The sequence below is a fragment of the Rhinopithecus roxellana genome, chromosome 5 (assembly GCF_007565055.1).
Source record: "Rhinopithecus roxellana isolate Shanxi Qingling chromosome 5, ASM756505v1, whole genome shotgun sequence".
NCBI classification, from domain to species: domain Eukaryota; kingdom Metazoa; phylum Chordata; class Mammalia; order Primates; family Cercopithecidae; genus Rhinopithecus; species Rhinopithecus roxellana.
This window is the reverse complement of record NC_044553.1, coordinates 43,045,998-43,064,306: the sequence shown is the minus strand read 5'-3', so window position 1 is coordinate 43,064,306 and position 18,309 is coordinate 43,045,998. Positions and strand designations below refer to the sequence as shown.

Below are 18,309 nucleotides of genomic sequence, written 5' to 3'. Positions count from 1 at the left end.
TGTAGATTCTGGATATTAGGCCTTTGTCAGATGAGTAGATTGCAAAAATTTTCTCCCATTCTGTAGGTTGCCTGTTCACTCTGATGGTAGTTTCTTTTGCTGTGCAGAAGCTCTTTAGTTTAATTAGATCCCATTTGTCAATTTTGGCTTTTGCTGCCGTTGCGTTTGGTGTTTTAGACATGAAGTCCCTGTCCATGCCTATGTCCTGAATGGTACTACCTAGGTTTTCTTCTAGGGTTTTTATGGTATTAGGTCTAACATTTAAGTCTCTAATCCATCTTGAATTAATCTTCGTATAAGGAGTAAAGAAAGCATCCAGTTTCAGCTTTCTACTTACGGCTAGCCAATTTTCCCAGCACCATTTATTAAATAGGGAATCCTTTCCCCATTTCTTGTTTCTCTCAGGTTTGTCAAAGATCAGATGGCTGTAGATGTGTGGTATTATTTCTGAGGACTCTGTTCTGTTCCATTGGTCTATATCTCTGTTTTGGTACCAGTACCATGCTGTTTTGGTTACTGTAGCCTTGTAGTATAGTTTGAAGTCAGGTAGCGTGACGCCTCCGGCTTTGTCCTTTTGACTTAGGATTGTCTTGGCAATGCGGGCTCTTTTTTGGTTCCATATGAACTTTAAAGCAGTTTTTTCCAATTCTGTGAAGAAACTCATTGGTAGCTTGATGGGGATGGCATTGAATCTATAAATAACCTTGGGCAGTATGGCCATTTTCACGATACTGATTCTTCCTATCCATTAGCATGGTATGTTCTTTCATTTGTTTGTGTCCTCTTTTATTTCACTGAGCAGTGGTTTGTAGTTCTCCTTGAAGAGGTCCTTGACATCCCTTGTAAGTTGGATTCCTAGGTATTTTATTCTCTTTGAAGCAATTGTGAATGGAAGTTCATTCCTGATTTGGCTCTCTGCTTGTCTGTTACTGGTGTATAAGAATGCTTGTGATTTTTGCACATGAATTTTGTATCCTGAGACTTTGCTGAAGTTGCTTATCAGCTTAAGGAGATTTTGGGCTGAGACGATGCGGTTTTCTAAATATACAATCACGTCATCTGCAAACAGGGACAATTTGACTTCTTCTTTTCCTAACTGAATACCCTTGATTTCTTTCTCTTGCCTGATTGCCCTAGCCAGAACTTCCAACACTATGTTGAATAGGAGTGGTGAGAGAGGGCATCCCTGTCTTGTGCCAGTTTTCAAAGGGAATTTTTCCAGTTTTCTCCCATTCAGTATGATATTAGCTGTGGGTTTTCATAAATAGCTCTTATTATTTTGAGGTATGTTCCATCAATACCGAATTTGTTGAGCGTTTTTAGCATGAAGGGCTGTTGAATTTTGTCAAAAGCCTTTTCTGCATCTATTGAGATAATCATGTGGTTATTGTCTTTGGTTCTGTTTATATGCTGGATTACATTTACTGATTTGCGAATGTTGAACCAGCCTTGCATCCCAGGGATGAAGCCCACTTGATCATGGTGGATAAGCTTTTTGATGTGCTGCTGAATCCGGTTTGCCAGTATTTTATTGAGGATTTTTGCATCGATGTTCATCAGGGATATTGGTCTAAAATTCTCTTTTTTTGTTGTGTCTCTGCCAGGCTTTGCTATCAGGATGATGTTGGCCTCATAAAATGAGTTAGGGAGGATTCCCTCTTTTTCTATTGATTGGAATAGTTTCAGAAGGAATGGTACCAGCTCCTCCTTGTACCTCTGGTAGAATTCAGCTGTGAATCCATCTGGTCCTGGACTTTTTTTGGTTGGTAGGCTATTAATTGTTGCCTCAATTTCAGAGCCTGCTATTGGTCTATTCAGGGATTCAACTTCTTCCTGGTTTAGTCTTGGAAGAGTGTAAGTGTCCAGGAAATTATCCATTTCTTCTAGATTTTCTAGTTGATTTGCATAGAGGTGTTTATAGTATTCTCTGATGGTAGTTTGTATTTCTGTGGGGTCGGTGGTGATATCCCCTTTATCATTTTTTATTGCATCTATTTGATTCCTCTCTCTTTTCTTCTTTATTAGTCTTGCTAGCAGTCTGTCAATTTTGTTGATCTTTTCAAAAAACCAGCTCCTGGATTCATTGATTTTTTTGGAGGGTTTTTTGTGTCTCTATCTCCTTCAATTCTGCTCTGATCTTAGTTATTTCTTGCCTTCTGCTAGCTTTTAAATGTGTTTGCTCTTGCCTCTCTAGTTCTTTTAATTGTGATGTTAGAGTGTCCGTTTTAGATCTTTCCTGCTTTCTCTTGTGGGCATTTAGTGCTATAAATTTCCCTCTACACACTGCTTTAAATGTGTCCCAGAGATTCTGGTATGTTGTATCTTTGTTCTCATTGGTTTCAAAGAACATCTTTATTTCTGCCTTCATTTCGTTATGTACCCAGTAGTCCTTCAGGAGCAGGTTGTTCAGTTTCCATGTAGTTGAGCGGTTTGGATTGAGTTTCTTAGTCCTGAGTTCTAGTTTGATTGCACTGTGGTCTGAGAGACAGTTTGTTATAATCTCTGTTCTTTTACATTTGCTAAGGAGTGCTTTACTTCCAATTATGTGGTCAATTTTGGAATAAGTGCGATGTGGTGCTGAGAAGAATGTATATTCTGTTGATTTGGGGTGGAGAGTTCTATAGATGTCTATTAGGTCCGCTTGGTGCAGAGATGAGTTCAATTCCTGGATATCCTTGTTAACTTTCTGTCTCGTTGATCTGTCTAATGTTGACAGTGGGGTGTTGAAGTCTCCCATTATTATTGTATGGGAGTCTAAGTCTCTTTGTAAGTCTCTAAGGACTTGCTTTATGAATCTGGGTGTTCCTGTATTGGGTGCATATATATTTAGGATAGTTAGCTCTTCCTGTTGAATTGATCCCTTTACCATTATGTAATGGCCTTCTTTGTCTCTTTTGATCTTTGATGGTTTAAAGTCTGTTTTATCAGAGACTAGGATTGCAACCCCTGCTTTCTTTTGTTCTCCATTTGCTTGGTAGATCTTCCTCCATCCCTTTATTTTGAGCCTATGTATGTCTCTGCATGTGAGATGGGTCTCCTGAATACAGCAGACTGGTGGGTCTTGACTCTTAATCCAGTTTGCCAGTCTGTGTCTTTTAATTGGAGCATTTAGTCCATTTACATTTAAGGTTAATATTGTTATGTGTGAACTTGATCCTGCCATTATGATATTAACTGGTTATTTTCCTCGTTAGTTGATGCAGTTTCTTCCTAGCCTCGATGGTCTTTACATTTTGGCATGTTTTTGCAATGGCTGGTACCAGTTGTTCCTTTCCATGTTTAGGGCTTCCTTCAGGGTCTCTTGTAAGGCAGGCCTGGTGGTGACAAAATCTCTAAGCATTTGCTTATCTGTAAAGGATTTTATTTCTCCTTCACTGATGAAACTTAGTTTGGCTGGATATGAAATTCTGGGTTTAAAATTCTTTTCTTTAAGAATGTTGAATATTGGCCCCCACTCTCTTCTGGCTTGTAGAGTTTCTGCCGAGAGATCTGCTCTTAGTCTGATGGGCTTCCCTTTGTGGGTAACCCGACCTTTCTCTCTGGCTGCCCTTAAGATTTTTTCCTTCATTTCAACTTTGGTGAATCTGGCAATTATGTGTCTTAGAGTTGCTCTTCTGGAGGAGTATCTTTGTGGCGTTCTCTGTATTTCCTGAATTTGAATGTTGGCCTGCCCTACTAGGTTGGGGAAGTTCTCCTGGATGATATCCTGAAGAGTGTTTTCCAGCTTGGTTCCATTTTCCCCCTCACTTTCAGGCACCCCAATCAGACGTAGATTTGGTCTTTTTACATAATCCCATACTTCTTGCAGGCTTTGTTCATTTCTTTTTCTTCTTTTTTCTTTTGGTTTCTCTTCTCGCTTCATTTCATTCATTTGATCCTCAATCGCTGATACTCTTTCTTCCAGTTGATGGAATCGGTTACTGAAGCTTGTGCATTTGTCACGTATTTCTCGTGTCATGGTTTTCATCTCTGTCATTTCGTTTATGACCTTCTCTGCATTAATTAGTCTAGCTGTCAATTCTTCCACTCTTTTTTCAAGATTTTTAGTTTCTTTGCGCTGGGTGTGTAATTCCTCCTTTAGCTCTGAGAAGTTTGATGGACTGAAGCCTTCTTCTCTCATCTCGTCAAAGTCATTCTCTGACCAGCTTTGATCCGTTGCTGGCGATGGGCTGCGCTCCTTTGCAGGGGGAGATGCGCTCTTATTTTTTGAATTTCCAGCTTTTCTGCCCTGCTTTTTCCCCATCTTTGTGGTTTTATCTGCCTCTGGTCTTTGATGATGGTGACGTACTGATGGGGTTTTGGTATAGGTGTCCTTCCTGTTTGATAGTTTTCCTTCTAACAGTCAGGACCTTCAGCTGTAGGTCTGTTGGAGATTGCTTGAGGTCCAGTCCAGACCCTGTTTGCCTGGGTATCAGCAGCAGAGGTTGCAGAAGATAGAATATTGCTGAACAGCGAGTGTACCTGTCTGATTCTTACTTTGGAAGCTTCCTCTCAGAGGTGTACTCCACCCTGTGAGGTGTGGGGTGTCAGACTGCCCCTAGTGGGGGATGTCTCCCAGTTAGGCTACTCAGGGGTCAGGGACCCACTTGAGCAGGCAGTCTGTCCCTTCTCAGATCTCAACCTCCATGTTGGGAGATCCACTGCTCTCTTCAAAGCTGTCAGACAGAGTCGTTTGCGTCTGCAAAGGCTTCTGCTGCTTTTTTTGTTGTTGTTGTTTAGCTGTGCCCTGTCCCCAGAGGTGGAGTCTACAGAGACAGGCAGGCTTCCTTGAGCTGCTGTGAGCTCCACCCAGTTCGAGTTTCCCAGTGGCTTTGTTTACCTACTTAAGCCTCAGCAATGGCGGGCGCCCCTCCCCCAGCCTCGCTGCTGCCTTGCGGTTAGATCGCAGACTGCTGTGTTAGCAATGAGGGAGGCTGCGTGGGCATGGGACCCTCCCGGCCAGGTGTGGGATATATTCTCCTGGTGTGCCCGTTTGCTTAAAGCGCAGTATTGGGGTGGGAGTTACCCGATTTTCTAGGTGTTGTGTGTCTCAGTTCCCCTGGCTAGGAAAAGGGATTCCCTTCCCCCTTGCGCTTCCCAGGTGAGGCGATGCTTCGCCCTGCTTCAGCTCTCGCTGGTCGGGCTGCAGCAGCTGACCAGCACCGATTGTCCGGCACTCCCTAGTGAGATGACCCCAGTACCTCAGTTGAAAATGCAGAAATCACCGGTCTTCTGTGTCGCTCGCATTGGGAGTTGGAGACTGGAGCTGTTCCTATTCGGCCATCTTGCTCCCAGGACCTTAAGTTTTCTTAGCTTTTAACTTGTGACTGGACTTAATTTAAAACACCAGGTTTCTTGTATAACTACAATATGTATAGTTTTGAAATTTTTCTCAGTAAAATAACATATCAAGTTATTGTGTTTAACTTTAGACACACCAACATGAGCTGAAAAATGGTGGATCAGAAATAGTTGTCACCAATAAGAACAAAAAGGAATATATTTAGTAAGTATTTTGTTAATAATTATTTTATGGGACATAATTCTGTACTTTACTCCAAAAAGACTCCACTTACCATCTTTCTCTGTCCCCTTGGCCAGAATCTCAATGTTCTTTTTCTCTATCACAATGCAGTAGCAAGCACTCGTATTCAGCTTTTGCACTGGGCTCAGCTAGCCTTTAGTTTTTGTTTCTAACTAGAATAATTGTGACTCAGAATTTTGTCTTGGTTCAGGTGAAAATGAAATGTTGTTTCTTTTTAGTCTTGTAATACAATGGCGATTTGTAAACCGAATCCAGAAGCAAATGGCTGCTTTTAAAGAGGTATTCGTTTTCTTTTATTTGCTCTTCCATAATTTCATAGTATAACCCATAAGTTTCTTTTTTTAATTATTATACTTTAAGTTCTAGGGTACATGTGCACAATGTGCAGGTTTGTTACATATGTATACATGTACCATGTTGGTGTGCTGCACCCATAAGTTTCAAATATTGGGCCTCATCACATCTGAGAAAAATAAGTGTATGGCTTGTTTTGTGAAATCATTCTAAATTATATTTTTATATTAACTAAATATTTCATTTAGTCATTCAAGAAGTCTAGACAATAAACATTGACAGGTCCCTTTCCCCCAAGCCTTTTCCCTGTTCCATTCCCTTCACCTTAGGACAGCAAAAGAACAAGAGTGCTTTAGGCATAGTATAACGTATTGTTTGTTTTTCTAAATAGGATCACCTTAGACATTTTGTTTTGTGACTTTCTTCTTTTTTTTTTGAGACAGAGTCTCACTCTGTCGCCCAGACTGGAATGCAGTGGCCTGATCTCAGCTCACTGCAACCTGTACCTCCCAGGTTCAAGCAATTCTCCTGCCTCAGCCTCTTGAGTAGCTGGGATTACAGGTGCCCGCCACCACACCCAGCTAATTTTTATATTTTTAGTACACACAGCGTTTCACCATGTTGGTCAAACTGATCTCGAACTCCAGACCTCAAGTGATCCACCCGCCTTGGCCTCCCAAAGTGCTGGGATTACAGGCATGAGCCACCGCACTCAGCCTACTTTCTTCTTTTATCAGATATTTATTGGGGATATTTACATGTGAAGACATATAGCTGCCTTTCTTTGTGGCTATATTTTATTCAGAATATAAATTAGTAAGTTACTTAAAATTTCCCCAATTGGTAGACAGATTGTCAGAGCACTCATTTCTTAAGATAACTTACACTCTTCTGTTAAATAAGTATCTGGCTGGGCGTGGTGGCTCATGCCTATAATCCCAACACTTGAGGAGGATGAGGCGGGAGGACTGCTTGAGCCCAGAGTTTGAGACCAGCATGGACAACATAGGAAGACCTTATCTCTATAAAAAATTTAAAATTAGGCTGGGCACGGTGGCTCATGCCTGTAATCCCAGCACTTTGGGAGGCCGAGGCTGGTGGATTGCCTGAGGTCAGGAGTTTCAGACCAGTCTGGCCAACATGGTGAAACCCCATCTCTTCTAAAAATACAAAGAAATTAGTTGGATGTGGTGGCGTGCACCTGCAGTCCCAGCTACTCAGGAGGCTGAGGCAGGGGAATTGCTTGAACCCGAGAGGCAGAGGTTGCACTGAGCTGAGATCACGCCACTGCACTCCAGCCTGGGCAATGGAGCGAGACTTCATCTCCAAAAAAAAAAAAAAAAAAAATAGCTTGGTGTCATGGCATGTGCGTATGGTCACAGCTACTTGGGAGGCTGAGGCTAGAGAATCACTTGAGCCTAGGAAGTCGAGGCTACAGTGATCTGTGAGCTATGATGGCACCACTGCACTCCAGTCTGGGCTACAGAGTGAAACCTTGTCTCTAAAATGTGTGTGTATGTGTGTGTGTGTGTGTATCACATACTTTTTCATAAATTCCGTTTTGAGTACTGTGTGTATGGTGCTGTCCCAGGCCAAAAGACATAAGTCCTGCTATTAAGGGATGTATGATGTAAAGAGAGAAATGAACAGAGGCAAGCATAAAGTGCTAGGTGAGCAGAGAAGAGTACAAACCAGGGAGGGGCAAAGGAAGGGACAAAGAAGGACTAGAGGGATTGGCCAACCATGGAGAAGAGGGAAATGCAGTTGTAAGCAGCAGGAGCAGCATATGTGAAGTCTGGCAGGAAGGTAGGCTGTACCCACAGGCAGTTGAGTATGCTGGGTGAGAGAATGCAAGAGGGAAACGATCAGCCTGCAGAGCTAACAGACCGGCTTATACAGGGCCTGTGTGTGAAGCAGTACAGTCTGGAGTTTTCTCTGAATTTCAGGGAGGGGGAAGGAAGGTAGCATTAAAGGCTATTAACCAGTAAGACACCAAGATTCAATGTATGTTTCAGATCATTCTGGAAGTGCTATGTAGAGCGAGTTAGAGGAGAGCAATACTAGCAGCAGAGACTTCCCAGGAGAGTTGGGAAAGTGCTACATAATCTTGGTGAGAAATGGTAAGGAATTAAGGGAATGGTGAGGGAGTTGAGACAGGAATGGGAAGGGAATGAAGATAGTGGTGGTGGTCAGAGCTTCATGAGCATTTGAAAGGCATTCAGAAAGGGAGACTTCAAGGATAGAGATGTATGAATTTGGGGATCATTTGCCTATGTGTAGTGAAGCTGCGAACTCGATACAATGGAAAATGTGAAAGGGCAGTGAAAGTGGATGGCTGACATGTGGAGAGAGAACTGGAAACACCAGCATCTTAACTGTTGTTTTGAATGGATGGTTTATGAATGGACAGGTTAGGGCATGGGAGAAAAAAGAAAAAAAAAAAACAAACCAGGAGACTGTAAAGGAAATAAGGAAATTAACAAAGGCAGACAGAAAGGTATGAAGAGCAGAGAGAGTTTCAATAGCAAAGATGGTTGTAATCATATCATACTGCAAAGAAGTCAAATATGATAAGGAATTAAATGTGTTTGTTAGATATAGCTGCAAAGCTGTCTTTGACTTTTTCCAGAACAATTTCAAGGAAGCTGTAGTGTAGAAGTCTGATTGCAGTGGGTTGAGTGTTAGATGGGAGGTGAGTGAATGGATTTGCTAAGTGTATAACACTGTCAAGAACTTGCCTGTGAAGGGAAAAAGACGGTCATTAGTTTTGTTTTTGTTTTTTGTTTGCTTGCTTTAAAGGTAGATATGGCTTGAGCAAATTTAAATGCATACAGAGTGAGCCAATAAAGAGAAAGAGGTCTAGTGAGATGACCTCCCTGAGGAGCAGGTGAAGCACAGGTGCAGGCCTAGCCTGAAAGAAGAGGTGGCACTTCTGTCTTCCACTGCGGCGGGAATGAGGCCATGACAGGTGTTGGTGATGGTTGGGACGCAGGCATGCAGAAGCTTGAGGGAGTTCCGTCATGCATAATTGCCTCTGTTTTCCCTCAAATAGAACTTACACTTACCTACGGTAAAGAAGGGGTGATGTGGAGGCTTGAGAAGGCTGGCAAATTTGTTTTTTGTTGTTGTTCTTGTTTTGAGACAGGATCTCACTTTGTCGCCGAGGCTGGAATACCTCAGCCTCCCCAGTAGCTGGGACTACAGGTTCACACCACCATGCCTGGCTAATTGTTGTATTTTTTTGTGGAGACAGTGTTTCACCATGTTTCCCAGGCTAGTCTCAAATTCCTTGAGTCAAGCAGTCCGCCCACCTCAGCCTCCCAAAGTGCTGGGATTACAGGCATGAGCCACTGTGCCTGGCCACAGGAAGTTTTAAAAATAGCCACTTTGAGGAATAAATGAGAGAACAGACTGTGCACATGTACATTTTCTGGCCAATATTGAGATCTCAGTGAAGAGCCCATGATTGTGTAGTGGTAGAAACTTGTGTGTCTGTGGGATTCTTCCAGTAGCACCCAGAAGCTGGAGCATAGGAAAGGCCATTGGCCCTGTCCATCAGGTTTTTAAATACATCTTTTTTCTAGGGATTCTTTGAACTAATACCACAGGATCTCATCAAAATTTTTGATGAAAATGAACTAGAGGTAAGACATAACATTTTCTGTTGGAACAGAAATTTCAAACCCATTATTTTCCTTGTTTATAATTTGACATTTCTTACGTAGCTTCTTATGTGTGGACTGGGAGATGTCGATGTGAATGACTGGAGGGAACATACAAAGTATAAAAATGGCTACAGTGCAAATCATCAGGTTATACAGTGGTTTTGGAAGGTAATTTGAAACTTCTGTTTTCGTAAATTACTTTTTGATAGATTGAATCATATTTAAGTCAACTCTTGATTAACTATACTGGTGGATTACATTTAACTGACACGGAAAAATATACAGACCAGCAAAAATGATCTTTGATTTTGTGCCGTATACATGCACCTTCTGGGTCTATAACTATTACTAGGTAAGTAAAATGTTCAGAAGGCAGTAAGTGGAATGGCAGGCTGAGACAGGCACTTAGTTTTCTACTAAAGTAGGGACCCTGAAAGAACTTGTAATAACCTGCAGGGTATTCCTAGGGACTCCTGAGTGTCTCTTTTAAAATGTCTCATAGAGAAATGTGTATGCCATTCAATAATATTAATATAATGTGTTTTTTGAGATGGAGTCTTGCTCTGTCTCCCAGGCTGGAGTGCGATGGTGCTATCTCAGCTCACTGCCACCTCCGCCTCCCATGTTCAAGCAATTCTCTTGCCTCAGCTTCCCGAGTAGCTGGGATTACAAGTAGGCACCACCATGCCTGGTTAATTTTTTTGTATTTTTAGTAGAGACGGGTTTCACCATATTGGCCAGGCTGGTCTCAAACTCCTGACCTCAAGTGATCTGCCCACCTCAGCCTCCCAAAGTGCTGGGATTATAGGCATGAGCCACTGCGCCCAGCATATAATTTTTAAAAGTCGTAAGTCACATCTCAAGAGAAATTTTGTTACTTCATTAGGTTATAATCCCATTCTAAAAAGTTGCCATGTAGCCTTACAAATAAAGTTTTCAAGAACTTTATAAACCACCCATAAATAAAAATTTAATGAAAAGAAACATCCACATCTAGTAAGGGGTTATTAATATTCTAGCTAAATTCTGATAGCTTATGTTTCAGGATAATTTGTTTACCTTTTTCCCAGTGCTGTTCCCTAAATGATGTTTTTATCTTATTCAGGCTGTTTTAATGATGGATTCGGAAAAAAGAATAAGATTACTTCAGTTTGTCACTGGCACATCTCGGGTGCCTATGAATGGATTTGCTGAACTATATGGTAAGGAATTTCCATAGATCACTAAAAAAAAACGGAGTGATGCGTATTGTCTTTTTCATGGCTGATGAATCCTCACGCTTCCATCAGTTACTAACATTTAGCTTAATTTTAAAAAGAATTAAGATTTTGAAAGATACCATTAGAGACACTGGAGTAGGCTAAAATATATTTACACCTTCTAATCAGATAATAAAGGGGAAAACTGGAAACATCAAATGACTTGAGTCACTTTCCCTTCTGTCACTTCAGAGTCTATGCCCAGTATGCGTCAGTTACAGAAAAAGCATTACCTTGGCCGGGAGGGGTGGCTCACACCTGTAATCCTAGCACTTTGGGAGGCCGAGGCAGGCAGATCACTTGAGGTCAGGAGTTCAAGACGAGCCTGGCCAACACAGTGAAACCCCCTCTCTACCCAAAAATACAAATATTAGCTGGGCTTGGTGGTGCGCACCTGTAGTCCCAGCTACTCGGGAGGCTGAGGCAGGAGAATTGCTTGAACCCGAGAGGCAGAGGTTGCAGTGAGCTAAGATTACACCACTGTAGTTCAGCCTGGGTGACAGACTGAGACCCTGTCTCAAAAAAAAAGAAAAAGCGTTACTTCTAATGTGATAGTTCAGGATAGCATTTGAAGTTTCACAGAATGTCACTAAGTGTATTTAAGTTGAATACCTTTAGGGAAATGCTGGACTAAACAAAGTTAAATGGATTTCTTCAGGACTTGTGTAGAACCTTTACTGTTAGAAGAAAACAAAAGCATTGTTTCCCAAACTTATTTGATCATGAAATCTTTTTTTTTTTTTCTTCCTTTCAAGATAGGGGTAGAGAATCTCATTAGGCTACTATTTTTCATTACCTGGGGGAAGCGCCAGGACTGGGAAGAAGACTGCACATATGTCTTGATTTTTAGAATAGTTAATGCAGTTTTCAGTAAAGTAAGATTCTATGTATTCTATCAAATTATTTTTCAGTTGATGTATAAAACTGGAGGTGTGTTTTGTTTAAAAGTGCCATTTCTGATGTAGATTGCAGCAACTTTTCTTACATTGATTCATATTCTGTTTATTGGAATGATATTTACTTGCTTTTAAAGATACCAAGAATCCAAGAATAAATCTTTTAGAAAGGGTGTAGCTGAAGTGGGAGCCCTACTCAGAACCACGAGTAAGATTAGGATTGTCCTGGGGATTAGAAGTCGGGACTGCTGCCTAGGAGATTGCTAAGCTGAATTTGTTGTGCAAATAGAAGCTGACCATCTGATGGGATAGCTAAACCCTTTCTTCATGGCAAATCTGGTCAGCTTGCCAAGCCTCATTAATGTGTGTTTGCAGAACTGATCAAGCAGCTGCTACTTCTCTACCTAGAGTAACCACTCAAAGTGGTCAGCTTTGCCACTAACCAATTCAGTCATTCTTTGCCTAATTGGACTTCATAGCCTCTTTCTTTTTCGTGGTTTCACCTGATTCCCCTTCCTCTCTCTTCTCTGCCTCAACCAGTTGGTAGTGAAAAATAAAGGCAGGGCAAACAAATGCCCCTTTCCATCTCTGGCCTCTCTTCCCTCTTTTATGTAACCCAACCCTATAACCATCCACTGATTTCATGCACTGTTTGAAATTTGGGGCAAATATGCCACACAGAGAGCCAGAGTTCTTTGTGTTAGAATATAAAGTCAAATTCTTCTGTATGTATAGAAATAAGTTATTTCAAAATGTTAAAATTTAATATTAGATAGCCAATAAAAAGTATGTTAAGTTGGCTAGGTGCAGTAGCTCATGCCCGTAATCCCAACATTTTGGGAGGCTGAAGCAGGCAGATCACCTGAGGTCAGGCATTCAAGACCAGCCTGGCCAACATAGTGAAACCCCGTGTCTACTAAAAATACAAAAATTAGCTGGGTGTGGTGGTGCACCCCTGGAATCCCAGCTACTTGGGAGGCTAAGGCACGAGAATCATTTGCATACAGGAGGCGGAGGTTGCAGTGAGCCGAGATCACGTCATTGTACTTCAGCCTGGGTGACAGAGTGAATGGCTTGTGGCCAGGAGTTCAAGACCAGCCTGGGCAACATAGTGAGACCGCCCCCCCCCCCCATCTCTACAAAATGAATTTTTCTAAAAGTTAGCCAGGCGTGGTGGTGCACATCTGTAGTCCTGGCTACTCAGGAGGCTAAAGCAAGAGGATCATTTGAGCACAGGAGCTTGAGGCTATAGTGAGGTTGAATCATACCACTGCACTCCAGCCTGGGTGACAGAGGGATACCCCATCTCTAAAATATAAATAAATAAATAAACCAGATTAGTTCCCTGTGTGTGTAGGTTCTACACTCGAAAAAGTTTTGATATGCCTGGAGATCCCTGTAGAGAGTAAATGAAACCAAATAAATTCTTCCTTATAGGTTCAAACGGACCACAATCATTTACAGTTGAACAGTGGGGTACTCCTGAAAAGCTGCCAAGAGCTCATACCTGGTAAGCAGTTGTTTGGACCATGATAAAACAAAGCCTCAGAGAGTGAGGTTCCTCTGACTATTAGTCTAGCTACAGCAGGGCTAGTCTCCTCTGTGTTATGTCGCTGGCAGGTATGGATTAGGGGTAAGGAGGAGTTGGTGACACTAACCCAACGAACGTGTGTTTTGTTACCAAGTCAGCCCGGGCTTGAAGTCCAGGTAGCTGAAGATCAGAGAGACCCATCTAAACTGAGTGCTGAGTGATGGGCTGTCCCAAGAGGGGCTAGAACATTCCATTTTGGAGGTTGAAATGAAAGAGGAACTCAGACATTTGGAAGATGTGGTGGGGGCAGGACTCCACAAGGAGTCGTGCAGAGTATCCATGCCCAGAACCCAGTCCTACATCTTACTTCTACCCCTGGTGAAAAGACGTATTTTGGTGGTGTTGGCACATCCTCATCATGAATAGAGGCGTCGCTCTGTTTGCCGCTATTTCAGTGTCTTTCATAACCAGTTCCTCTCTGTTCTTTCAGTTTTAATCGCCTGGACCTGCCACCTTATGAATCATTTGAAGAATTATGGGATAAACTTCAGATGGCAATTGAAAACACTCAGGGCTTTGATGGAGTTGATTAGATCACAAATAACAATCTATAGTGTTTTCACTGCCATCATTTTACAATCAAAATCTTGACTTAAAATATTCCAGGGAACTGCTAAAATGTGGCCACTGATTCTTCCCAGATCTTGAAGAAAATCCTATAAAAAGCATTTGAAGAAATAGTATAACAACTTACTTTCAATCACTTTTAAATAATGTGTTGCATTTACACAGTTGTTTCATTTTGTCTTTAGAGTTAGGTGCCTGCCTAAAGCCAGGCACCACCACGCTTGGCTTTAGAGTTCACACAATAGGATATAAGTCCGGTGTGACTTAAATAGTGAATTTTGTCCTTAACATTTACCTCTTGTATAGTATCTGCCAGGCAGTTTTTTCTTAAACTACTGAGATGATAACTGTGAAATATTTGTGATAAGTGTCACGTGTGAAAAGTTTGATGCATTTTGAGATGGAAAACTGAAATTTGAAAAAAGAAATATTTTACTATTGAGTAAACTACAATATATTTAGTGCTACTCGCAGCTATTTATTATTTTGTAGACCTGCCTTACGCACCTTACTGCGTCTATTAGATTTTTGGAAAAAATCTAATATATTAGATTTTTGGAAAAAAACCTTGGAAAGTGTGTTACCTATATTTCCAGCCAACTCACAGAAAAACTGTTTACTTCTTCACTTTCAAAGTATTTGGCTTTTGTTAATATGCAGTTTTTACTAAACAGGTGGTTCATAAGACATGTGAAGCAAATCCATATTTGCAATGAGTAAAAAGTATTAAAGCCTTTTTCTCTTGCCTGCATATCCTTTTGACCATTGGCATAGTCATCACTTTTTCATTTTAGTGTAGTTAGAAGAATTCCTTCTTCAGACATTAAAGATCCACAAAGCAGTATTTCTAAGTATGCCTCGAAGAACTAAATGAAGTGGATAGCACTTGCCTTTACTAGACATTCTTTACACTTGTACAATTATGTAGTAAATGTATGTTTACAGGGTTTATTATGTTTACAGATTAAGCTAATTTCTGTAGTCGCATTTTTGTATTTTTAGTATCACTCTAGTAAAAAAAACCAAATGATTTGTTTAAAATAACCAAAGAGTTGTTATAATGCATAATTTGTATTAAATTTATTACTATTTCTTATGCCTTTTAAAAATACTGTTTACTATGAAGACAATGTTTTTATTACAAATCCAGAACTCTCTAGGCAAAATGCTACAGTTCAAATCTTCCTTTAACCAAACTCAAGTACATAAAGACCATGTACATGTATTCATCAAATATTTATTGAATGCTGCGTGCATAGCGCTGTGCTATGCTCTGGGGTAAGGGTTGTCAGCTTCAGAGAAGCTGAGTCCTGATCCTCAAGGAATTTGCAAATGTGTCGATGAATTTGTAAAATAATCAAAAGTAGGGGTAAGCAGAATAAGGCAAAAGGGAAAGTGTTCTAGGTTCCAGCACACCTGCAAAGATAAAGTATGCCAAGATTGTATTTATATTTCATACTTACATTATTTCATCCTTATATTGGAATGATTATATAGAAAATGCTCTTAAAAAGATTAAACCTATTTCTCAGTATGGTATCTTGGTGATTTAGGAATAATTGTAAATATATGTTGTGAATCTTCTTAAATATATATATACACCCTGTGAGAACTGTAAAAAGTACCTCTGGTTCTTGGTTTAAGTTTGTTGGGGTATAACATGATGAGTACTCATTAGCACCTGATAGAAATCTGAAATACGACAGTAGCAAAACCACTTTCTACTTTCCAAACACCACATCATCAGCATGGTTTCAGGGAAGCAATTCACAGATGAACGTACCCTGCGTTTTGTCTTCACCATTGTCAACCAGCAGTCAAGGATGAACACCAGGGATAGTCCTGGTTTGACCTCTCACCAGCCATGTGAACTGAAGCAGCTTTCTTAACCTCTCTGAATTCATATTTCTTCATCTGTCAAATGAGAATAATCATGCCCACCCTCAATGTCATGCCAGACTGTCATAAGTTCCAGACAGATGAGAAAGCAAAAAGTACTTTGTAAAGTGTTATACAATCAGAAGGTGCTTTGTGCTGACCATCAGATTGTGTCAAGTCAGGTGTGCAAATTGACCACACTCCCAAAGAATCATTTAAAAGTAAAGTGACTTCTAAGAGACAAGGAAGTAGGAGCATATCTGATATTAAATACATAAATAAATATAGATACACATGTGTATATCTGTATATGGATCTTACCATCATAATTCATTTTCTTCGTATCAGCAAAGTAATAGTAATTTGGGCCAATGCATTTTGGAAATGTCCTCATTATGTAGAATGGAATGGGAAAATTATTTTTGTTCAAATAGGATTTTGCTGCAATTATTTAAATATTATGTTTGTGAAGTATCTAAGCATGAGAAAATACAAAGCTTTCTTTTTATCTGGCTGATACTCATTTGGATGATTCTGTAACTCATAGAACACGGTGTTAATGAGACCAGACTCACTGCCACCAGTCCCCAGCTGCAGACCTTCATCCCCTTCGTCTCCCACTGGAGGCTCATGGTCCGGAAGGAATGTGTATCAAGCAACACAGGCCCTTATTCCCATATAGAAAAGTGTCTCAAATGCATTCTACTGCTGGACAGTCAGTAGGATCATTTTCATAAAGCAAGGACATCATATGTTTCTAGAAATTATAAGCATATAACTTCAACCTACAATCTCTAATTTAAAAATTGTAACATAAAATTGTATTACAAATACATTTCGTCAGAACTCAAGTTTAAATGGTGTTTGTTTTAGGTTTTTATTTATAATACTGAAGTTATTCCATGTAAGTATCAAGTTAAACACAATTCATTTTGATTATAAACTGACTTTTTAAAATCTTCTGATACGGTAAATATATATATCAAGATTGATATATCAAAATTTATTGCACACTTTAAAGTATAAAATCATTTTTTAAAATCTTGAATCCACAAATAAAGTTTATTCTGATTTTTAAAAAAACACAGCTGTGGTTCATTATAAAATAGGAGTGTTTCCAAGTCAGTATGCTGGGTGATGTCTTCTGGTCTAGTTCCTTACAGCAACACGTTACATTCTCAATGCAATCCTAAACTTATTACCTGATGAACTAACATGATTATAAACTCTCAACCACAGATAATCAATTTCCACTTTACACAAAGGTCATATTGCATAAGTCTGGTTGTTAGTGAAATATCCAGAAGATAAAATTAACAGTTAAAAATGGACTGGATTTCAGGCACCTTGCTGCTCATCAGAGAAGCCAGTCTCGTAGCCAACCACTATTTATAACATCATTTCTATGAGAAAAAGAGTTCCGAGTGTTAATTCAGAACAAAGTGTCTTTTCCTCCTTCCTCTCAAGCATGAGAATTAGTTTCCCAGTTAGAAGGGAATCCAGTCCCACCCACTCAAGCCAGCCTGGGAAGGTGCTGTTCCAGCCCCACGTTTCTGCCACAGTCCAGACCATAGCTTTTAATTTGGGGGGCTCAGGCCATGGCCCTCTGCTTCCACCCTTCCTGTTCTAGCCAGCTTGGACAGCAGCTAACCCACACCATGCCCCACTTGTACAAGAAGTCCTTGCTTTGCTGTCCATCACGGCAGATATTTATTTTATAAATGATATTAAACGAAGATTAGAATGTCAGGACCTCACTATGAAGAAAGAGTCTTAGTAGATTTTTGTGTATTTTCCTTGAAAGTTAAAGCCTATCACTACACTAGCCTTCTGCTTCTGTTCCACTCATCTCTTCCCCTGCAATGCATCCTATACAGTACCTCCATCACAACCAGTGTTTCCTTCTTAGCCCACAGATTTGATCAGGTTACTGTACCGCCAGAAAACCTGAGAGCTCCCCAGAGCCAAAAGCATGAAGCACAAACCCGTTAGCATGGAGGCTGGCATGGAGTGCAGTCCATCCTCAGCCTAAGGTCTCAGTTCCACCTTCCATCATACCTCACTCAGGCGCCCTTCGTTCCCTTCCAGATCAGAGTCCTTCCAGCCCCTAATCACTGCAGACTCAGTGCCACCTGAGTGCTTTCCTTTCTCATGTCTACTTGAATAAGTAACTCCACTTTCTGGACACAGTGGAAAGGTGCTGTGGCCTCAGCAGTTGGTATATACTAGTGTAGAAGACATTGCATTACAATTCTTTGTTTACGTAATTCTGTCCTACAGACTTCTGGGCAGTTTGAGGACAAACACAATTCTGTATCCATCTTTTTTGTATGTTCATTTCCCAATGCAAATATTGGATGAATTTGAGCTTTAAAAGACTGTTTGTGTATAGAATCCATTTGGGAGCATGTATGGTGTGCCTGGAACTGCAAAAATGTGCAGGAGCTCTGTATTTAGGTGGATATTGGGGACTACATAAGTATTCAAGCAGAGAGGGAGCTTGATTGAGATCCTGCTGAGTGCGGGGTTCTGCAGTAAACACTTTATGTGGATCTCATTTAATCTTCATAAAAACTCAGTGAGACAAGTTTTATAGGCTCAAGGACAAGTAAGACACCTAAGGCTACACAGCTTG

General features: G+C 40.6%; 1 protein-coding gene across 2 annotated transcripts in view; it reads left to right on the top strand.

Moving 5' to 3' along the window:
* The window catches only part of NEDD4 (NEDD4 E3 ubiquitin protein ligase), a 173,615-nt gene extending 156,866 nt beyond the window's left edge, over positions 1-16,749 (top strand). For both annotated transcript variants that reach the window (XM_030931102.1, XM_030931101.1), the window contains 7 exons: positions 5,412-5,485; positions 5,743-5,803; positions 9,403-9,462; positions 9,544-9,651; positions 10,589-10,685; positions 13,076-13,148; positions 13,660-16,749. In XM_030931102.1, coding sequence (XP_030786962.1) covers positions 5,412-5,485; positions 5,743-5,803; positions 9,403-9,462; positions 9,544-9,651; positions 10,589-10,685; positions 13,076-13,148; positions 13,660-13,762 — 576 coding nt within the window. In that variant the 3' untranslated portion in view covers positions 13,763-16,749. The remainder of the gene's footprint in view (positions 1-5,411; positions 5,486-5,742; positions 5,804-9,402; positions 9,463-9,543; positions 9,652-10,588; positions 10,686-13,075; positions 13,149-13,659) is intronic.
* Positions 16,750-18,309: the final 1,560 nt, after the last annotated feature.